Source organism: Pristiophorus japonicus, chromosome 18, assembly GCF_044704955.1.
Source record: "Pristiophorus japonicus isolate sPriJap1 chromosome 18, sPriJap1.hap1, whole genome shotgun sequence".
Taxonomy (NCBI): Eukaryota; Metazoa; Chordata; class Chondrichthyes; family Pristiophoridae; genus Pristiophorus; species Pristiophorus japonicus.
The window spans coordinates 62,657,402-62,680,741 of record NC_091994.1 but is presented as its reverse complement, the minus strand read 5'-3'; the positions used below and the strand labels follow the sequence as shown (position 1 = coordinate 62,680,741).

Sequence of the window (23,340 nt, the reverse complement as noted above, 5' to 3'; positions counted from 1 at the left end):
AGTGGATAACCTCACATTTTCTCATATTGTACTCCATCTGCCAAATGTTTGCCCACTCACTTAGCCTATCTATGTCCCTTTGCAGATTTTTTTGTGTGCTCCTCACACATTGCTTTCCCACCCATCGTTATATCATCAGCAAACTTGGCTACATTATACTCGGTCCCTTCATCCAAATCATTAATATAGATTGTAAATGGGAAACCCAGCACCAATCCCTGCGGCACTCCACTAGTTACAGTTTGCCAACCGGAAATTGACCCATTTATCCCAACGCTCTGTTCTCTGTTAGTTAACCAATCCTCTATCCATGCTAATATATTACCGCCAACCCCGTGAGCTTTTATCTTGTGCAGTAACCTTTAATGTGGCACCTTATCGAATGCCTTCTGGAAATCCAAATACACCACATCCACTGGTTCCCCTTATCCACCCTGCTCACTACATTCTCAAAGAACTCCAGCAAATTTGTCAACATGATTTCCCTTTCATAAAACCATGCTGACTCTGCTTGATTGAATTATGCTTTTCCAAATGTCCTGCTACTGCTTCCTTAATAATGGACTCCAACATTTTCCCAACCACAGATATTAGGCTAACTGGTCTATAGTTTCCTGCTTTCTGTCAGCCTCTTTTTAAATAGGGGCGTTACATTTGTGCTTTTCCAAACCGCTGGGACCTCCCCAGAATCCAGGGAATGCATCCACTATCTCTGCAGCCACTTCTTTTAAGATCCTAGGATGTAAGCCATCAGGTCCACGGGACTTGTCCAACTTTAGTCCCATTATTTATCGAGTACTACTTCTTTCGTGATAGTGATTGTATAAAGTTCCTCCCTCCCTATAGCCCCTTGATTATCCACTATTGGGATGTTTTTAGTGTCTTCTACCATGAAGATCAATTCAAAATATTTGTTCAATGTCTGCCATTTCCCTGTTCTCCATTATTAATTTCATCCTCTAGGGAACCAACATTTACTTTGGCCACTCTTTTCCTTTTTATATACCTGTTTTTATATTTCGTGCTGGTTTACTTTCATAATCTATCTTCCCTCTCTATCATTTTTTTAAGTCATTCTTTGCTGGCTTTTAAAAGTTTCTCAATCCTCTGACCTACACTAGTCTTGGCCACATTGTATGCCTTTGTTTTCTATTTAATACCCTCCCTTATTTCCTTAGTTAGCCACGGATGGTTATCCCTTCTCTTGCAGTCTTTCCTTCTCATTGGGATATATTTTTGTTGAGAGTTATGAAATATCGCTCCTAAAATGTCTGCCACTGCTCATGAACTGTCCCATACTTTAATCTATTTTCCCAGTCCACTTTAGCCAACTCTGCCCTCATACCTTTGTAGTCTCCTTTATTTAAACTTAGGACACTATTTTGAGATCCAACTTTCTCATCCTCCAACTGAATTTGAAATTCAACCATGCTATGGTCACTCTTTCCGAGAGGATACTTTACTAGAAGATCATTTATTAATCCTGTCTCATTACACAGTACCAGATCTAAGATAGCCTTCTCCCTGGTTGGGTCCACAACATACTGTTCAAAGAAACTATCCCAGATACACTCTTCCTCAAGGCTACCCTGGCCAATTTGCTTTGTCCAATCAATATGAAGGTTAAAATCACCCATGATTATTGCTGTTCCTTTTTTACAAGCCTCTGTTATTTCTTGATTAACAGTATAGCTACTGTTAGGGGGCCTATAGACTATGTCCACCAGCGACTTTTTCCCCTTATTGTTCCTTATCTCCACCCAAACTGATTCAACATCTTGATCCTCTGAGCCAATATCATTTCTCACTAACGCACTGATCTCATCCTTTATTAACAGAGCTACCCCACCTCCTTTTCCTTTCTGTCTGTCCTTCCGAATCGTCAAATACCACTGAATATTTAGTTCCCAGCCTTGGTCACCTTGCAACCACGTCTCTGAAATGGCTATCAGATCATACCCATCTATTTGTGTCGTCAACTCATCTATTTTGTTACGAATGCTACGTGCATTCAGATAAAGAGATTTTAAATTTGTTTTTTTTAACCATTTTTTCCTGCTTTGACCCCACTTTCTGATTCACGTTCATGTTTATACATTCTGTCCCTTCCTGGCACACTCTGGTTTTCATTTCCCCCGGTGCGACCCTGCTCTATTGCTTTCTCCTTATTCTTTGACTTTTTACATTATCGCTCAGCTGAACGCTACGCCCCACTAATTCGTTTAAAGCCCTCGCTACAGCCCTAGTTATTTGATTCGCCAGAACCCTAGTCCCAGCACGGTCTAAGTGGAGCCCGTCCCAACGGAATAGCTCCCTCTTACCCCAGTACTGGTGCCAGTGCCCCACGAAGAAGTCTTTCTGAACTTCTCTCCTGAATGGCCTCATGGCTCTCCTAGACCCCCACCCACCCTCACCAGTGGAAAAAGTGTTTCTCTATCTAACCTATCAATTCCTTACAACCTCAATCAAATCACCCTTCAACCCTTGTATTCCAGGGTGTACAAGCCTGGTTTGTGTAATCTCGTCTCATAATCTAACCCCTGAAGCCCCGGTGAATCTGTGCTGCACACCTTCCAAGGCCAATATATCCTTTCTACGGTGCGATGCCCAGAACTGTACACAGTGCTCTTGGTGTGGTCTAACCAGGGCTTTGTATAGCTGTGGCCCCCCCAGCCTGTGAGAGAACAGCTCCGCAGGTCGGGCTATAAAAGAGCTGGAGCAGCGTACCACTTGAGCTGCTCCAAGGATTTTGAGCTGGGCGACTGGGGTGACGTCATCAAAACCCTGGTCGCCATTTTGGAGCGTGGGCAGGAACATCGGCAGGATCCAGGTACAGAGGAGTGGGAGGGTCGGGGCGGGTGAGCAGCGAGTGTTTCTGGCGGAGGTGCGGCGAATGAGGGTACGGGCTCAGAAGAGTCGAGGGGCAGCATGGGCCAACCCACGCTGCGATATGTGCACGCACTAGGTCCGTGCAGCAGAGCTGGTCTCCAGTTGTCCTGGCTAACCCTTGCTACTGGACCAAGACCTCACTCTGTCAAGCCGTGTGGTGGCTGGTGTGCAACGGCCACCCCATGTTAAAAAAATCCACGCACAGGCATCTTCCAGCCCCTTCAATTGGAGCTCAGGACCTGGAACATCGGGTCCTTCATCGAAACATCTGTGAACTCTCGTGGAAGCAAGTCATCCTCGTGAAGATGATGTATAGCTGGAACAAAACTTACTCCCCTTTATATTCTAGTTCTCTGGTTATAAACGCTAACACTCCAGTGGTCTTTATGGTTATTTTTTGTATCTGATTGCTATATTTTAGTGACCTGTGTACACGGACCCTGGAATATCTGTGGACCTCCACTGTTCCTGGCTTTACACCATTTAAATTATACTCCTGATTGCTATCAAGTTGGAAAGTGCACGTGGTCATTGTAAATCACGTCCCATGTCCTCGTAAGTCAAACAGCCTGCCAACACACACTGACCAGCGACAAGCATCTGCTGAACTCAGCTCAAACAAAAATCCGGGCCTTCAAAAGAGCGAGAAAAGGGAAAGGTCATCAAACATGAAGATAGTTTCTTAAAATAGTGACCCTTTGGTTTTCAGAGTTTTAAAGAGAAAGTTGTCAATTCAGTCTTACATTGGGGCAGAATGGAAGCACTGTGCACTGGAGAACCAGACCCTGGTCCTCAGGCAAGAAGGGGCATTGACTGAACATCTGACCCAACCAGTTTCCAAAATAGCAATGCTGCTTTGGGGAGACACTAAGCAGAGACCAGGAACTTCCCTGGAGAGACTCGAGAAGCTGGGGTAGATCTCCTTAGAGAAGAGAAGTTTTATGGGCAGATTTAAGAACATAAGAAATAGGAGCAGGAGTAGGCCACAGGGCCCCTCGAGCCTGCTGCACCATTCAATAAGATCATGGCTGATCTGATCTTGGCCTCAACTCCACTTCCCTGCCCGCTCCCATAACCCTCGACTCCCCTATTGTTCAAAAATCTGTCTATCTCCACCGTAAATATATTCAATGACCCAACCTCCACAGCTCTCTGGGGAGGAGAATTCCAAAGATTCACGACCCTCTAAGAAATTCCTCCTCATTTTCATCTTAAATGTGTGCCCCCTTATTCTGAAACTATGCCCCCTAGTTCTAGATTCCCCCATGAGGGGAAACATCCTCTCTGCATCTACCCTGTCAAGCCCCCTCAGAATCTTATGTTTCAATTGAACAGAGGTGTTCAAAATTCTGAGAGGTTTTGATCGAGTAAATAGGGCAAACTGTTTCCACTGGCAGCAGGGTCACTAACCAGAGGACAGATTGAAGGCCATTGGCAAAGGGGAGGTGATTAGAATGTTTTTATTCAGCGGGTTATGATGATCGGGAACGTGCTGCCTGAAAGGTTGCTGCAAGCAGATTTCAAAAGGGAATTCGCTAAATACTTGAAAAGGATACGGGAAAGGAGCAGGGGAGTCGGACTGATTGGACAGCTCTTTCGAAGAGTTGGCACAGGCAGGATGGGCCGAATGGCCTCCTTTAGTGCTGTGATTCCCTGGAGCAAGGGTGGGACAAGGGAGACCCAGACTGCACAGGCGGCTGTCTGTTTCCGGCCGTCACAGCTTCAGGAAATGTGCAAGCGGTGGAGAAAATCAAGGAGTTTGTTAACGCCACAAAATGAATAAACGACATTACATATTAAACACAAGCCCTTCATTAAATAAAAACACAGCAATATTGTCAAGGCAGCCTGAAATGTGGCAGCCTGGACAATTTATTGTTATCACTGGAAGTTGCAGCAAAGGGGCATTGATCTTACAACACAATAGGAGGAGATCTGATCAGAAAATAAACCCAGCGCAGGAGTCGGCAGTTTCCACAGTTTAATAGAATCAGAGAAATTTTCAGCACGGAAGGAGACAGGATATCAAAACAAAAGATTAAGAAAAAAAACTCAAGTCCGTTGCTGCAAACTCCGGAAGCAGAAGGCGCCTGTTGCTGGGAGTTCCAATAGGAGGTCGATTCAGTGACGAGCTCAGTATGATTCAGCAAAGAGGATGGGAGAATGTGACCGGCAACTATGGAAGTGGCTAGGCGGGCGGGCGTGGAGGATAACACTGCTCTGGTGCAGGCTGCTCGACTAGCAAACTTGGTATGGATTGTTGGGGATGGGGGCCAGAGAGAGGAGGGAAGTTCTTCACACCATGTTCAACTTGTTCAGCTGGAGTACTGCGTGCAGTTCTGGTCACCACATTACAGGAAAAATGTGATTGCACTGGAAAGGGTGCAGAGGAGATTTACAAGAATGTTGCCTGGACTGGAGAACTTTGGTTTGAGGAAAGATTGGAGATGCTGGGTCTGTTTTCTTGTGGAACAGAGGAAGCTGAGGGGAGACCTGATTGAGTGTATAAAATTATGAGGAGCCTGGATAGAGTAGATCGGAAGGACCTGTTTCACTTAGCAGAGGGGTCAACAACCAGGGGGCATAGATTTAAAGTAACTGGGTGGAGGTTTAGATGAGATATGAAGGGACATTTCTTTACCCAGAGGGCAGTGGGAGTCTGGAACTCGCTGCCTGAAAGGGTGGTAGAGGCAGAAACCCTCACCACATTTAAAAAATACTTGGATGTGCACCTGAAGTGCTGTAACCTACAGGACTACAGACCAAGAGCTGGAAAGTGGGATTAGGCTGGGTAGCTCTTGGTCGGCCGGCGCGGACATGATGGGCCGAAATGGCCTCCTTCCGTGCTGTAAATTTCTATGATTCTAATGGGTTATCTTGAAACAGAGAGGACCTAATGAATGTAGATCAAGGAGAGAGGTCCAGCCGGCAGGGTGCAGGAATGGGGGGAGAAGATCCTGCTCCTGGGAGGGGAGGCTTGGGTTGGTCTATTCAGTCTGCAATGTTTCTACATTCGTCAAACTGCTTTACCCTTGGAGACACGCCAATACAATGTCAGCCAGTTTTGATTTGTGGAGGGGGTGATGTGAGTGTGGGTTTTCAGATGGAGTTTGGGGCATGCTCAGTGACTCACTGATGAAAAGGGCCCGACCTTTGCTGCCATTCCCAACGCTTAAAACATTTCCAAGTAATCGCAGAGGCTGAATGAGGGGTGGCTTGAAATATTCCCTGGCCTAAAATGGTGCGAGAAAATGTATTGGTCAGTAAAAGGCAGCCAATCAGGAGTGAGTATTGGAGATGTCCGAATGGATAGACATTCTGGAGATTGTGTTTGAGAATGGGCTCCACACATACTGTTGGGGAAAAGGGAACAACATTCACAAAGACAAGCAATACTTCTCCAAGTCTGTCTTGTCAGGTAAATTGTTATTACCATTGGATCCAGAGTGGAGCTTAATTCTAATTCTGTCCATGCACATTAGCCAAGGCGTGTGTTGCTATGAGGCACTGACACTCCAAAGCTGGTAGACAGTGAATGGCAAAGCAGCACCTCTGACACTCTGAACTGAAACTGCTGCAGTTGTATTCCTTCCAAATGTTTCCCGATATTTAAAAACTCTTGTTCAGCCTCTGTAATGACTTGAAAATGTTAACTGTTCACTGGGCTGTGGCTCCATGAGCTCGAGTCCCTCCTGTACCTGTCCCAAGGGCTGCTCCTTGAGCCTCAGACCGAAGTTGGTTATCAGGCAAGGGAGGGTCCCAAGGACCTTCATAGCGAGGGGATTTGGGTATAGGAGCAGGGAGGTCTTGCTGCAGTTGTACAGGGCCTTGGTGAATATTGTGTGCAGTTTTGGTCTCCTAATCTGAGGAAGGACGTTCTTGCTATTGAGGGAGTGCAGCAAAGGTTCACCAGACTGATTCCCGGGATGGCAGGACTGACATATGAGGAGACACTGGATCGACTGGGCCTGTATTCACTGGAATTTAGAAGAATGAGAGGGGATCTCATAGAAACATATAAAATTCTGACAGGACTGGACAGGTTAGATGCAGAAGGAATGTTCCCGATATTGGGGAAGTCCAGAACCAGGGGTCACAGTCTAAGGATAAGGGGTAAGCCATTTAGGACCGAGATGAGGAGAAACTTCTTCACTCAGAGAGTTGTGAGCCTGTGGAATTCTCTACCGCAGAGAGTTGTTGAGTCCAGTTCGTTAGATATATTCAAGAGTTAGATGTGGCCCTTACGGTTAAAGGGATCAAGGGGTATGGAGAGAAAGCAGGAATGGGGTACTGAGATGAATGATCAGCCATGATTTTATTGAATGGTGGTGCAGGCTCGAAGAGCCGAATGGCCTACTCCTGCATCTATTTTCTATGTTTCTATGATTGTCACACACGTGGATGGATAGCCATCAGGAGTGCCAGCCCTCGTCAATGTTCCTGACACGAACCCAGGGGCAGGGAACTGACTGCAGTGACCCTATGGACAACTAACTTAGCACAAATCGCAGATCAAGTTAGAGACCTCCCAGATCTCTAAGACCCGAGCTCCAAAATGGCTAGACTCAAGGGGTAACAGGGTGATATGTGTAGAGGCAATATCATATGATTGGGTAAAGCAACCTTTGAATATGTAAACATTCATTCAGGAGTCAGGTGAAGATTAAAACTATTCTACCAAATGTAGCACTGAGCCAAAATATCTCCTGGAGCTCAGTGACCCAGACTGAATAAAACAGATTGTTACTGGAGGAGTGGGTCACCCGTGGGAGTAAAGCATCGTTTCTTCCCAAGAACATTTGAGTGTTTTGTGGCGTGGGCAGTGATGAGTGATGAAGCTGGAATGCTGTGAGCCGGTGGGATATTTATCTGTCATCTTGTACCATGTGCTTGGAGTACCTGTTTTACAATTATGCTCGGGCCCAGCTGTCGAGAGTTGCTGTCTGCAGCAGCCTCAGTCCCACCGATCCTCAATGGAAACATTCAGGATTACTCACAGCTTCTAACCACACTCTTCATATTTCACTATTGTATTATCAGCCGCAATTCATCAAGACGGAGAAAACTCCATCTGCTTTTCTATCTGTGGATACTGTGGAGTGTTGAGCAGGGAACATCATCAGGAGCATGGTCAATAACATAGTATTTCAGGTTCCAGCAGCCGCAGTATGTATCTGGGTAGAACTGTCTCCTTTCCTCCCCCACATGTAACACATACACAGAGCAGCTGGCACCTACAACACTCGCAGACTCAGAGCCCTGGACACATCTCACTGAGAATGGTCATTATGTGAAGAGGCTGAGTCACCCCAAGTAATTTATTGGCCACTTTAACGTGTAGAAAACAAAGTTTGATATTGAACTTTTGTTGGAACTGGCGCTGTGAGAGTTGTGTTCATGTCAGCTGTTTTCTTCATAAAAGGAGAAATTTGCAGGACTGTGGGGAAGAGCGGGGGTGAGAGTGGGATTAATCGGATCGCTCTGTCAAAGAGCCAGCACGATGGGCCGATGATTATAGTCAATATAGAGTTGGTGCAACGTTGGTGGGAGGTCGGATAAAGAGTGCTGCCAGAGAATGGCAGCCAGGCCAGGGTGAATAATGGAATGTGGGACTGGATAGTCCGGAGTTTTGCTCAGTTATGTTCTGAATTCACACATATCTTTCCCTTCGGAGATTAAATAATTGGGATAGCAGCCAAGACAGGCTAGACAGCGCCATGGCTTCCAGCCTTTTCCTTTCTGTCCTCAGTTGAAACAAACGTTATTCAAACCTTGTTGGCGATCCCGAGGTCATCACCCAATCTGCAATAAATTCCTCATGGCTGCTGGGGTCAGCTGTTCACCCCAGCAACCAGAACAAACACAACAAACTAATTTCGCTGTAACGGGTAAAGAAAAGGCAAAGTGTCAGTGAGGCGGTGTGTTAATCATCTCCAGGGCCAAACCCCTGCTCTGGCTCATTGTCTCAACACCTTGTCAGCAGCTCCACAGGGCAAAAGGCCTCTCACAAATCTACCATTGATCGCGCACTGCGATATGGACAATTAACAAGCCATGACAGTGGCATTCATCTACAAACCAAATCTTCACGGGGCATAAAGCCGAGGTTTGTGGTACATCAGCGACAAGTGTCCACTGGAACTGTTGTAGATACAGAAGTCAGATTTAACTTTAGGGACGGAGGGCGAGAGGGATAAGCTCCAGATTAATCATTTCCACCGACCACACTCAGCTGACTTCGAGATTTATGCTTGAACTGAAAAATCCCTTTCTATCATGGTGAGTTTAATCTGTACGATGATCATATTGTGTTTTGATTTGTCCGACAGTGGGCCAACAGCATATCATTTCGCCCGAAAGTGAGATCATGTCAAAAAGGCACTTACTTGATCCACACCACAGTGACTGACTGGTCTCCGGAGATCCGATAGAATTCAGACTCGAGCTGTAAAGCAAGCACATTGATTAAAGGGTTAGAATGGAAGGGAGGCTTTCAAGCTGGTCATATTGTGTGTGTTTTAGACAATTCAAGAGTTAACAGTCCACCTCGAGCGATAGATTGCTGGCTGTAATGTAAGGCTCCCATTCTCAGTCAGGAGACCAGCTTATGAAAGTTTAAAAAGGGGAAGAGCAGTGGGCCCGGGGCAGTGCCCGGTGACAGTGAGCCCGGGGCAGTGCTCAGTGACAGTGGGCCCGGGGCCGTGCTCAGTGACTGACAGTGGGCCCGGGGCAGTGCCCGGTGACAGTGGGCCCGGGGCAGTGCCCGGTGACAGTGAGCCCGGGGCAGTGCCCGGTGACAGTGGGCCCGGGGCCGTGCTCAGTGACAGTGGGCCCGGGGCCGTGCTCAGTGACTGACAGTGGGCCCGGGGCAGTGCCCGGTGACAGTGGGCCCGGGGCCGTGCTCAGTGACAGTGGGCCCGGGGCCGTGCTCAGTGACTGACAGTGGGCCCGGGGCAGTGCCCGGTGACAGTGGGCCCGGGGCAGTGCCCGGTGACAGTGGGCCCGGGGCAGTGCCCGGTGACAGTGGGCCCGGGGCAGTGCCCGGTGACAGTGGGCCCGGGGCCGTGCTCAGTGACTGACAGTGGGCCCGGGGCAGTGCCCGGTGACAGTGGGCCCGGGGCAGTGCTCAGTGACTGACAGTGGGCCCGGGGCAGTGCCCGGTGACAGTGGGCCCGGGGCCGTGCTCAGTGACTGACAGTGGGCCCGGGGCAGTGCTCAGTGACAGTGGGCCCGGGGCCGTGCTCAGTGACTGACAGTGGGCCCGGGGCAGTGCCCGGTGACAGTGGGCCCGGGGCAGTGCCCAGTGACTGACAGTGGGCCCGGGGCAGTGCTCAGTGACAGTGGGCCCGGGGCCGTGCTCAGTGACTGACAGTGGGCCCGGGGCAGTGCTCGGTGACAGTGGGCCCGGGGCAGTGCCCAGTGACTGACAGTGGGCCCGGGGCAGTGCCCGGTGACTGACAGTGGGCCCGGGGCCGTGCTCAGTGACTGACAGTGGGCCCGGGGCAGTGCCCGGTGACAGTGGGCCCGGGGCAGTGCCCAGTGACTGACAGTGGGCCCGGGGCAGTGCTCAGTGACTGACAGTGGGCCCGGGGCCGTGCTCAGTGACAGTGGGCCCGGGGCCGTGCTCAGTGACTGACAGTGGGCCCGGGGCAGTGCTCGGTGACAGTGGGCCCGGGGCAGTGCCCGGTGACAGTGGGCCCGGGGCCGTGCTCAGTGACTGACAGTGGGCCCGGGGCAGTGCTCAGTGACTGACAGTGGGCCCGGGGCAGTGCCCGGTGACAGTGGGCCCGGGGCAGTGCCCAGTGACTGACAGTGGGCCCGGGGCAGTGCTCGGTGACAGTGGGCCCGGGGCAGTGCTCAGTGACTGACAGTGGGCCCGGGGCAGTGCCCGGTGACAGTGGGCCCGGGGCAGTGCCCAGTGACTGACAGTGGGCCCGGGGCAGTGCCCGGTGACAGTGGGCCCGGGGCAGTGCCCAGTGACTGACAGTGGGCCCGGGGCCGTGCTCAGTGACTGACAGTGGGCCCGGGGCAGTGCCCGGTGACAGTGGGCCCGGGGCCGTGCTCAGTGACAGTGGGCCCGGGGCCGTGCTCAGTGACTGACAGTGGGCCCGGGGCAGTGCTCGGTGACAGTGGGCCCGGGGCCGTGCTCAGTGACTGACAGTGGGCCCGGGGCAGTGCTCGGTGACAGTGGGCCCGGGGCAGTGCCCAGTGACAGTGGGCCCGGGGCCGTGCTCAGTGACTGACAGTGGGCCCGGGGCAGTGCTCAGTGACAGTGGGCCCGGGGCCGTGCTCAGTGACTGACAGTGGGCCCGGGGCAGTGCCCGGTGACAGTGGGCCCGGGGCAGTGCCCAGTGACTGACAGTGGGCCCGGGGCAGTGCTCAGTGACAGTGGGCCCGGGGCCGTGCTCAGTGACTGACAGTGGGCCCGGGGCAGTGCTCGGTGACAGTGGGCCCGGGGCAGTGCCCAGTGACTGACAGTGGGCCCGGGGCAGTGCCCGGTGACTGACAGTGGGCCCGGGGCCGTGCTCAGTGACTGACAGTGGGCCCGGGGCAGTGCCCGGTGACAGTGGGCCCGGGGCAGTGCTCAGTGACTGACAGTGGGCCCGGGGCAGTGCCCGGTGACAGTGGGCCCGGGGCCGTGCTCAGTGACTGACAGTGGGCCCGGGGCAGTGCTCGGTGACAGTGGGCCCGGGGCAGTGCCCGGTGACAGTGGGCCCGGGGCCGTGCTCAGTGACTGACAGTGGGCCCGGGGCAGTGCTCAGTGACTGACAGTGGGCCCGGGGCAGTGCCCGGTGACAGTGGGCCCGGGGCAGTGCCCAGTGACTGACAGTGGGCCCGGGGCAGTGCTCGGTGACAGTGGGCCCGGGGCAGTGCTCAGTGACTGACAGTGGGCCCGGGGCAGTGCCCGGTGACAGTGGGCCCGGGGCAGTGCCCAGTGACTGACAGTGGGCCCGGGGCAGTGCCCGGTGACAGTGGGCCCGGGGCAGTGCCCAGTGACTGACAGTGGGCCCGGGGCCGTGCTCAGTGACTGACAGTGGGCCCGGGGCAGTGCCCGGTGACAGTGGGCCCGGGGCCGTGCTCAGTGACAGTGGGCCCGGGGCAGTGCTCAGTGACAGTGGGCCCGGGGCAGTGCTCAGTGACAGTGGGCCCGGGGCAGTGCCCGGTGACAGTGGGCCCGGGGCCGTGCTCGGTGACAGTGGGCCCGGGGCCGTGCTCAGTGACAGTGGGCCCGGGGCAGTGCCCGGTGACAGTGGGCCCGGGGCCGTGCTCAGTGACAGTGGGCCCGGGGCAGTGCCCGGTGACAGTGGGCCCGGGGCAGTGCTCAGTGACTGACAGTGGGCCCGGGGCAGTGCCCGGTGACAGTGGGCCCGGGGCCGTGCTCAGTGACTGACAGTGGGCCCGGGGCAGTGCTCAGTGACTGACAGTGGGCCCGGGGCAGTGCCCGGTGACAGTGGGCCCGGGGCAGTGCCCAGTGACAGTGGGCCCGGGGCAGTGCCCAGTGACAGTGGGCCCGGGGCAGTGCCCGGTGACAGTGAGCCCGGGGCAGTGCCCGGTGACAGTGGGCCCGGGGCAGTGCTCAGTGACTGACAGTGGGCCCGGGGCAGTGCTCAGTGACTGACAGTGGGCCCGGGGCAGTGCCCGGTGACAGTGGGCCCGGGGCCGTGCTCAGTGACAGTGGGCCCGGGGCAGTGCCCGGTGACAGTGGGCCCGGGGCCGTGCTCAGTGACAGTGGGCCCGGGGCAGTGCCCGGTGACAGTGGGCCCGGGGCCGTGCTCAGTGACAGTGGGCCCGGGGCCGTGCTCAGTGACAGTGGGCCCGGGGCAGTGCCCGGTGACAGTGGGCCCGGGGCCGTGCTCAGTGACAGTGGGCCCGGGGCCGTGCTCAGTGACAGTGGGCCCGGGGCAGTGCCCGGTGACAGTGGGCCCGGGGCCGTGCTCAGTGACAGTGGGCCCGGGGCAGTGCCCAGTGACAGTGGGCCCGGGGCAGTGCCCGGTGATTGACAGTGGGCCCGGGGCAGTGCCCAGTGACAGTGGGCCCGGGGCCGTGCTCAGTGACTGACAGTGGGCCCGGGGCAGTGCCCGGTGACAGTGGGCCCGGGGCCGTGCTCAGTGACTGACAGTGGGCCCGGGGCAGTGCCCGGTGATTGACAGTGGGCCCGGGGCAGTGCCCAGTGACAGTGGGCCCGGGGCCGTGCTCAGTGACTGACAGTGGGCCCGGGGCAGTGCCCGGTGATTGACAGTGGGCCCGGGGCAGTGCCCAGTGACAGTGGGCCCGGGGCCGTGCTCAGTGACTGACAGTGGGCCCGGGGCAGTGCCCGGTGATTGACAGTGGGCCCGGGGCAGTGCCCAGTGACAGTGGGCCCGGGGCAGTGCCCAGTGACAGTGGGCCCGGGGCCGTGCTCAGTGACTGACAGTGGGCCCGGGGCAGTGCCCGGTGACAGTGAGCCCGGGGCCGTGCTCAGTGACAGTGGGCCCGGGGCAGTGCTCAGTGACAGTGGGCCCGGGGCAGTGCCCGGTGACAGTGAGCCCGGGGCCGTGCTCAGTGACAGTGGGCCCGGGGCAGTGCCCAGTGACAGTGGGCCCGGGGCAGTGCCCAGTGACAGTGGGCCCGGGGCAGTGCCCGGTGACAGTGGGCCCGGGGCCGTGCTCAGTGACTGACAGTGGGCCCGGGGCCGTGCTCAGTGACAGTGGGCCCGGGGCCGTGCTCAGTGACTGACAGTGGGCCCGGGGCAGTGCCCGGTGATTGACAGTGGGCCCGGGGCAGTGCCCGGTGACAGTGGGCCCGGGGCAGTGCCCAGTGACAGTGGGCCCGGGGCAGTGCCCGGTGATTGACAGTGGGCCCGGGGCAGTGCCCAGTGACAGTGGGCCCGGGGCCGTGCTCAGTGACTGACAGTGGGCCCGGGGCAGTGCTCAGTGACAGTGGGCCCGGGGCAGTGCCCGGTGACAGTGGGCCCGGGGCAGTGCCCGGTGACTGACAGTGGGCCCGGGGCAGTGCCCGGTGACTGACAGTGGGCCCGGTGCCGTGCTCAGTGACTGACAGTGGGCCCGGGGCCGTGCTCAGTGACTGACAGTGGGCCCGGGGCCGTGCTCAGTGACTGACAGTGGGCCCGGGGCAGTGCCCGGTGACTGACAGTGGGCCCGGGGCAGTGCCCGGTGATTGACAGTGGGCCCGGGGCAGTGCCCGGTGATTGACAGTGGGCCCGGGGCAGTGCCCAGTGACAGTGGGCCCGGGGCCGTGCTCGGTGACAGTGGGCCCGGGGCCGTGCTCAGTGACTGACAGTGGGCCCGGGGCCGTGCTCAGTGACAGTGGGCCCGGGGCCGCGCTCAGTGACTGACAGTGGGCCCGGGGCAGTGCCCAGTGACTGACAGTGGGCCCGGGGCCGTGCTCAGTGACAGTGGGCCCGGGGCCGCGCTCAGTGACTGACAGTGGGCCCGGGGCAGTGCTCGGTGACTGACAGTGGGCCCGGGGCAGTGCTCGGTGACAGTGGGCCCGGGGCCGTGCTCGGTGACAGTGGGCCCGGGGCAGTGCCCGGTGACAGTGGGCCCGGGGCAGTGCCCGGTGACAGTGGGCCCGGGGCCGTGCTCGGTGACAGTGGGCCCGGGGCCGTGCCCGGTGACAGTGGGCCCGGGGCCGCGCTCAGTGACTGACAGTGGGCCCGGGGCAGTGCTCGGTGACTGACAGTGGGCCCGGGGCAGTGCCCGGTGACAGTGGGCCCGGGGCAGTGCCCGGTGACAGTGGGCCCGGGGCCGCGCTCAGTGACTGACAGTGGGCCCGGGGCAGTGCTCGGTGACTGACAGTGGGCCCGGGGCAGTGCTCGGTGACAGTGGGCCCGGGGCAGTGCTCAGTGACTGACAGTGGGCCCGGGGCAGTGCCCGGTGATTGACAGTGAGCCCGGGGCAGTGCCCAGTGACTGACAGTGGGCCCGGGGCAGTGCCCAGTGACAGTGGGCCCGGGGCAGTGCTCAGTGACTGACAGTGGGCCCGGGGCAGTGCTCGGTGACAGTGGGCCCGGGGCAGTGCTCAGTGACTGACAGTGGGCCCGGGGCAGTGCCCGGTGATTGACAGTGAGCCCGGGGCAGTGCTCAGTGACTGACAGTGGGCCCGGGGCAGTGCTCAGTGACTGACAGTGGGCCCGGGGCAGTGCTCAGTGACTGACAGTGGGCCCGGGGCAGTGCTCAGTGACTGACAGTGGGCCCGGGGCGTGCCCAGTGACTGACAGTGGGCCCGGGGCCGTGCTCAGTGACTGACAGTGGGCCCGGGGCCGTGCTCAGTGACTGACAGTGGGCCCGGGGCAGTGCTCGGTGACTGACAGTGGGCCCGGGGCAGTGCTCAGTGACTGACAGTGGGCCCGGGGCAGTGCCCGGTGATTGACAGTGGGCCCGGGGCAGTGCCCAGTGACAGTGGGCCCGGGGCCGTGCTCAGTGACTGACAGTGGGCCCGGGGCAGTGCCCAGTGACTGACAGTGGGCCCGGGGCAGTGCCCAGTGACAGTGGGCCCGGGGCCGTGCTCAGTGACTGACAGTGGGCCCGGGGCAGTGCTCAGTGACTGACAGTGGGCCCGGGGCAGTGCTCAGTGACTGACAGTGAGCCCGGGGCAGTGCCCAGTGACTGACAGTGGGCCCGGGGCAGTGCCCGGTGACAGTGGGCCCGGGGCCGTGCTCGGTGACTGACAGTGGGTCCGGGGCAGTGCTCAGTGACTGACAGTGGGCCCGGGGCAGTGCTCAGTGACTGACAGTGGGCCCGGGGCAGTGCTCAGTGACTGACAGTGGGCCCGGGGCAGTGCTCAGTGACTGACAGTGGGCCCGGGGCAGTGCCCGGTGATTGACAGTGAGCCCGGGGCAGTGCTCAGTGACTGACAGTGGGCCCGGGGCAGTGCCCGGTGATTGACAGTGAGCCCGGGGCAGTGCCCAGTGACTGACAGTGGGCCCGGGGCAGTGCCCGGTGACAGTGGGCCCGGGGCCGTGCTCGGTGACAGTGGGCCCGGGGCAGTGCCCGGTGATTGACAGTGAGCCCGGGGCAGTGCCCAGTGACTGACAGTGGGCCCGGGGCAGTGCCCAGTGACAGTGGGCCCGGGGCCGTGCTCAGTGACTGACAGTGGGCCCGGGGCCGTGCTCGGTGACTGACAGTGGGCCCGGGGCAGTGCTCAGTGACAGTGGGCCCGGGGCAGTGCTCAGTGACTGACAGTGGGCCCGGGGCAGTGCTCAGTGACTGACAGTGGGCCCGGGGCAGTGCTCAGTGACTGACAGTGGGCCCGGGGCCGTGCTCGGTGACTGACAGTGAGCCCGGGGCCGTGCTCAGTGACTGACAGTGGGCCCGGGGCAGTGCTCAGTGACAGTGGGCCCGGGGCAGTGCTCGGTGACTGACAGTGGGCCCGGGGCAGTGCTCGGTGACTGACAGTGGGCCCGGGGCAGTGCCCGGTGATTGACAGTGAGCCCGGGGCAGTGCCCAGTGACTGACAGTGGGCCCGGGGCAGTGCCCAGTGACAGTGGGCCCGGGGCCGTGCTCAGTGACTGACAGTGGGCCCGGGGCAGTGCTCAGTGACTGACAGGGAGCCCGGGGCAGTGCCCAGTGACTGACAGTGGGCCCGGGGCAGTGCCCGGTGACAGTGGGCCCGGGGCCGTGCTCGGTGACTGACAGTGGGCCCGGGGCAGTGCCCGGTGACAGTGGGCCCGGGGCCGTGCTCGGTGACTGACAGTGGGCCCGGGGCAGTGCCCGGTGATTGACAGTGAGCCCGGGGCAGTGCCCAGTGACTGACAGTGGGCCCGGGGCAGTGCCCGGTGACAGTGGGCCCGGGGCCGTGCTCAGTGACTGACAGTGGGCCCGGGGCAGTGCCCGGTGACAGTGGGCCCGGGGCAGTGCCCGGTGACTGACAGTGGGTCCGGGGCAGTGCTCAGTGACTGACAGTGGGCCCGGGGCAGTGCCCGGTGACAGTGGGCCCGGGGCAGTGCCCGGTGACTGACAGTGGGCCCGGGGCAGTGCCCGGTGACAGTGGGCCCGGGGCAGTGCCCGGTGACAGTGGGTCCGGGGCAGTGCCCGGTGACAGTGGGTCCGGGGCAGTGCCCGGTGACAGTGGGTCCGGGGCAGTGCCCGGTGACAGTGGGCCCGGGGCAGTGCCCGGTGACAGTGGGCCCGGGGCAGTGCCCGGTGACAGTGGGCCCGGGGCAGTGCTCAGTGACAGTGGGCCCGGGGCAGTGCTCAGTGACAGTGGGCCCGGGGCAGTGCCCGGTGACAGTGGGCCCGGGGCAGTGCCCGGTGACAGTGGGTCCGGGGCAGTGCCCGGTGACAGTGGGCCCGGGGCAGTGCCCGGTGACAGTGGGTCCGGGGCAGTGCCCGCCGTGCCCGGTGACAATGGGCCCGGGGCAGTGCTCAGTGACAGTGAGTGGGCCCGGGGCCGTGCTCGGTGACTGACAGTGGGCCCGGGGCAGTGCCCGGTGACAGTGGGCCCGGGGCAGTGCCCGGTGACAGTGAGCCCGGGGCCGTGCCCGGTGACAGTGGGTCCGGGGCAGTGCTCGGTGACTGACAGTGGGCCCGGGGCAGTGCCCGGTGACAGTGGGCCCGGGGCAGTGCCCGGTGACAGTGGGTCCGGGGCAGTGCTCGGTGACTGACAGTGGGCCCGGGGCAGTGCCCGGTGACTGACAGTGGGCCCGGGGCAGTGCCCGGTGACAGTGGGTCCGGGGCAGTGCCCGGTGACAGTGGGTCCGGGGCAGTGCCCGGTGACAGTGGGTCCGGGGCAGTGCCCGGTGACAGTGGGTCCGGGGCCGCGCTCAGTGACTGACAGTGGGCCCGGGGCAGTGCCCGGTGACAGTGGGCCCGGGGCCGTGCTCAGTGACTGACAGTGGGCCCGGGGCAGTGCCCGGTGACAGTGGGCCCGGGGCAGTGCTCAGTGACTGACAGTGGGCCCGGGGCAGTGCCCGGTGACAGTGGGCCCGGGGCCGTGCTCGGTGACAGTGGGCCCGGGGCAGTGCTCGGTGACTGACAGTGGGCCCGGGGCAGTGCCCAGTGACTGACAGTGGGCCCGGGGCAGTGCTCGGTGACAGTGGGCCCGGGGCAGTGCCCAGTGACAGTGGGCCCGGGGCCGTGCTCAGTGACTGACAGTGGGCCCGGGGCAGTGCCCGGTGACAGTGGGCCCGGGGCAGTGCTCAGTGACTGACAGTGGGCCCGGGGCAGTGCCCGGTGACAGTGGGCCCGGGGCCGTGCTCGGTGACTGACAGTGGGCCCGGGGCCGCGCCCGGTGACAGTGAGCCCGGGGCAGCGCCCGGTGACAGTGAGTGGGCCCGGGGCTGTGCTCGGTGACTGACAGTGGGCCCGGGGCCGCGCCCGGTGACAGTGAGCCCGGGGCAGCGCCCGGTGACAGTGGGCCCCGAGGCAGTGCCCGGTGACAGTGGGCCCGGGGCAGCACCCGGTGACAGTGGGCCCGGGGCAGCGCCCGGTGACAGTGGGCCCGGGGCAGCGCTCGGTGACAGTGGGCCCGAGGCAGTGCCCAGTGGCGGACAGTCAGAACAAGCTGGGCTTTAGTGCACAGCTCCTGGGTGACCGGTGGGTTTCGCCGACACATCGACCGGCCTCATTTCAGTTCAACGTAATGAGCAGTTGACCATCCATCAATGTTACATCATAAAAGATCACATTGCTGGCAGTCACCCCTCAGCAGACGATGGAATGGGCCCAGCGAGGACTGGACCCTCTCGATGGCCAGAGCTCAGACTTTGGGACAGGAAGAGCTGCGTGAGGTGGCAGTGTCCAGAGAGGCCTCCTCTTGCCCTAGCCAGACCAGCAATAGGCAACAGAGCCTCGGCTAGGCCAGCAGTGGTTGACTTAACTACATGGTTTTTGCTGTACATTTTTCTGCCTCTCAGGACAATAAATAAATAAATACACAAGATATTAAAAACCCACTGACACTGGTCCTCATACCGATTGACTGGTTATAGAAGCATAGAAAATAGGTGCAGGAGTAGGCCATTCGGCCCTTCGAGTCTGCACCACCATTCAATAAGATCATGGCTGATCATTCCCTCAGTACCCCTTTCCTGCTTTCTCTCCATACCCCTTGATCCCCTTAGCCGTAAAGGCCAGATCTAACTCGCTCTTGAATATATCTAACGAACTGGCATCAACAACTCTCTGTGGTAGAGAATTCCACAGGTTAACAATTCTGTGAGTGAAGAAGTTTCTCCTCATCTCAGTCCTAAATGGCTTACCCCTTCTCCTTAGACTATGTCCCTGGTTCTGGACTTCCCCAACATCGGGAACATTCTTCCTGCATCTAACCTGTCCAATCCCATCAGAATTTTATATGTTTCTATGAGATCCCCTCTCATCCTTCCAAAACCCAGTGAATAAAGGCCCAGTCGATCCAGTGTCTCCTCATATGTCAGTCCTGCCATCCCTGGAATCAGTCTGGTGAACCTTCGCTGCACTCCCTCAACAACAAGAACATCCTTCCTCAGATTAGGAGACCAAAACTGAACACAATATTCCAGGTGAGGCCTCACCAAGGCCCTGTACAACTGCAGTAAGACCTCCCTGCTCCTATACTCAAATCCCCTAGCTATGTTGCATCGTATCAGAGATTTATTTGTCCCATATACTACCGATGTGTTGCTGTGTGATATTTGATGGAGTAGTTAGAGAATGTGCGATGGGGATATGACAATACCAGGCAGTCTGGGAGAAACCAATGGTGCTGTGCTCCAGCAGTTTCAGCGTTACATCGGCCAGGCGATGGACAACATACCCCAGGGAGAGAATCGAAACCCATTCCTTCTGAGGCCACGCATGGTCAGACACATCGAGTACTTCTGGGGGTTAATAAACATATGTTGAATGATCATTGTACTACAAGATATGGGATACAGATCGGATCCATAGCTGGCCCTGGGCTTGTGGGAGGAGGAGAGGTAATTACATTGGCCTCTGTGATCGGAGAGTGGGTGAGTGGGGAAATTAACCAGAGCTCTGGCTCTTGATTGTGATTCACCTTAACATGTGGATTTCAGCTGAGGACTGGGTTGTGAGGCCCCTTACAGTGGAATAGCATTTATCACATTTAGGCTCACTTGTTAGAATGGCCATTTGGGTGAGGGCAGTTAGCAGCTGTGGAATGGTATCCCAGCAGGAGTTACTGCCTTTCAAAGAGGGTGGAGAGACACGGGAGAAAAGATGACAGCTAGATACAAAATTTAGAAGGCGGCAGCAAACTGTAATTGCAGCATCTCTTCAGACCAATCAGATCCCAGAGCAAGAGACTACAGTCTCTCCAACCATCAGATCAGGACCAATTAGACCCAAGAACCGTGCTGGGAGTGTTGCTGTGTTTGGGCCCTGGGCCCTGGGCAGTGTTTGACCATTTTGCTGACAATGTTCCCGTCAGTCCACAAAGCTCCTCTCTGGCCCGCCAATCTCGAGAAAACTAACCTGTCCTTTGTCAGCAACATTCTCAGAAATAGAGTGTTTCTGGGAGTACTTCTGACTTTGGGCAATATTGTAAAGAAAGTGATATTGGATCAGTCGCCCGTTACACATTGAATAGAAATTAAAATCGGGAGAGATGTATTACATGCAGCTGATCAATATCACTTGGTTTGCACTACGGGCCAAAATCAAAATTACCCGATTATCTCTCGCACTATTTCACCCTCTTGCTTTTGCCCACACTATCTGTAGTGCTTTGTGTTACAGGGATTTAATTCATTACCCATTACTTAATTCAGGAACTAAACTGTAAACTAAGTTACTTAAATACAAATATAATTACATTTAATTAAATATAACAAGGTTTCTAAACTTGGGCCATGGTTTAAATTAAGAACCGTGGTACAGATTAAAAACTACACATAGATAATTTGAAATTTCAAAACTTGAAAATCTAATTAGTTAGATAAAATACATGAGATGGCGGGGCGGGTGACGTGTTGCAGCTGCAGCGTATGGGAGCTGGTTTTCCCATCGAGGTGCACGGTGACCACATCTGCACCAAGTGTCTGCAGCTCAAGGAACTTCGGCTCCGCGTTGATGAGCTTCAGACACTGCGGTACGTCAGGGAGGGGGAGAGTTACCTGGACGCTGTGTTCCAGCAGGCAGTCACACCCCTTAGGTTAACTAACTCAAATTTGGTCCATGGTCAGGTACAGGAGGGTGTGACTATGAGTGAGGAAGCTATGGGGACCCAGGATGTAGTGATGGAGGAGCCTCAGCCCTTGCACTTGTCTGACAGGTTTGAGGCTCTTACTCCCTGTGTGGATGAGAGCAGGAACTGCAGGGAGGATGAGCAAACTGACCACAGCACCGCGGTACAGAGACCCATTCAAGTTGGGGGAGTAAAAAGAAATGTTGTAGCTGTAGGGGACAGTACAGTTAGGGGAATAGATACTGTTATCTGCAGCCGAGAGTGTGAGTCCCGAAGGCTGTGTTCTCTGCCTGGTGCCAGGGTTAAGGGCATCTCCTTAACCCTGGAGAGGAAGTTGGAGTGGGAGGGGAAAGATCCAGTTGTCATGGTCCACGTAGGTCCCAATGACATAGGTAGAACAAAGAAAGAGGTTCTGCTGAGGGAGTATGAGCAACTAAGGGCTAAATTAAAAAGCAGAACCACAGATAATAATATCTGGATTACTACCTGAGCCATGAGCAAATTGCATAGGGTAAATAAAATTGGATAGATGAACACGTGGCTCAAAGATTGGTGTGGGAGAAATGGGTTTCAATTCATGGGACACTTGCACCAGTACTGGGATAAGAGGGAGCTGTTCTGTCGGGACGGGCTTCACTTGAACCAGGCTGGGACCAGTGTTCTGGTGAATCGAATAACTAGCTGTAGATTGAGACTTTGAACAAATATTTGTATCGGTCTTCACGGTAGAAGACACTAAAAGCATCCCAATAGTGGATAATCAAGGGGCTATCGGAAGGGGGAAACTTAATAAATCACTGTCACTAAAGAAGTAGTACTTGGTAAAATAACAGGACTAAAGGCGGACAAGTCCCCTGGACCTGATGGCTTACATCTTAGGGTCTTAAAAGAAGTGGCTGCAGAGATAGTGGATGCATTGGTTGTAATCTACCAAAATTCCCTAGTTTTTGGAGTGGTCCCAGCGGATTGGAAAACCGCAAATGTAACGCCCCTATTCAAGGAGGGAGACAGAAAGCAGGAAACTATAGACCAGTTAGCCTAACATCGGTGGTTAGGAAAATGCTGGAGTCCATTATTAAGGAAGCAGTAGCAGGACATTTAGAAAATCGTAATACAATCAAACAGAGTCAGCATGGTTTTTATGAAAGGGAAATCATGTTTGACAAATTTGCTGGAGTTCTTTGAGGATGTAACGAGCAGGATGGATAAGGGGGAACCAGTGTATGTGGTTTATTTGGATTTCCAGAAAGCATTCGATAAGGTGCCACATAAAAGGTTACTGCACCAAATGGCCTACTCCTGCTCCTATTTGTTATCTTCTTCCTTTGTCTCTCCAGCCAGGGACAGGCTCCAGCAGTGAGGGGAGGGGGAGAAAAATTAAACACTGCAGGAACACAGGTTCACCAAAGCACGAAGACTCCTCACCAACCACTCAACAGTTTAAACCTATCCACCACACTCCTTATAAACTCAAATTATATTCAATCCAGTAGCAAAAATTCAGCGACTCATGGAATTAGAGAGAATGTACAGCTCAGAAACAGGCCATTGGGACCAATTGGCCTGTACTGGTGTATATGCTCCACACGAGCTTCATCTCACCCTAACAATATACCCCTCTATTCCTTTCTCCTTCATTTACTTATCCAGTTTCCCCTTAAATGCATCGATCCTAATGGCCTCAACTACTCCATGTGGTAGCAAGTTCCACATCCTCACCAACCTCTGGGGAAAGAATTCTTCTGAATTTCTTATAGGATTTATTAGTGACTATCTTATATTTTTTTGTGCTCCCTAGTTTTGGTCTCCCCCACATGTGGGAACATTTTCTCGGTGTCTACCCTATTGAATCCCTTCATAATTGTAAATTTCAACAGGTCCCTTTTCCAGACATAAGTGCCCCAGTCTGTTCAGCCGGTGCTGCTAGTTATGAGGATTAGCACGGTTTGGGTTTAAGTCGAAGCATGCAGTGGGATTGCCCCTCCTGTACTTACTGTGTCTATGATTCCTTCAGATACCTCCCTGAACGTCTCAGACTCAAAATCCTCCAACTGAGGGTCGTATTCGATGGACGTGGTGAAGTTCACCAACACGCGGTAGTACACTGAAAGTAAACAAACGCAAATCATTGTAGACCCGACAAGCATCAAACGCCAGCACTTTCTTTCTGATAAAGGTTGCATTACACAACTGACCAAAAACAGCTGAAGGTTTAGTCTCAGGCTTCCAGATCACCCTCAGGCAAGCTGACTTACACCACAAAAACCATCCCATCCTTCCTTCAATGCTCCGGTTATACTGCAGCGCCACACAGATAGAGTCC

The 23,340-nt window shown here is 56.2% G+C and overlaps 1 protein-coding gene across 1 annotated transcript in view; it reads right to left on the bottom strand.

The window, feature by feature from the left end:
- The window catches only part of hspg2 (heparan sulfate proteoglycan 2), a 643,156-nt gene that overhangs the window by 418,020 nt on the left and 201,796 nt on the right, over positions 1 to 23,340 (bottom strand). The window contains 2 exon segments of the mRNA XM_070860710.1: positions 9,276 to 9,334; positions 23,012 to 23,121. Coding sequence (XP_070716811.1) covers positions 9,276 to 9,334; positions 23,012 to 23,121 — 169 coding nt within the window.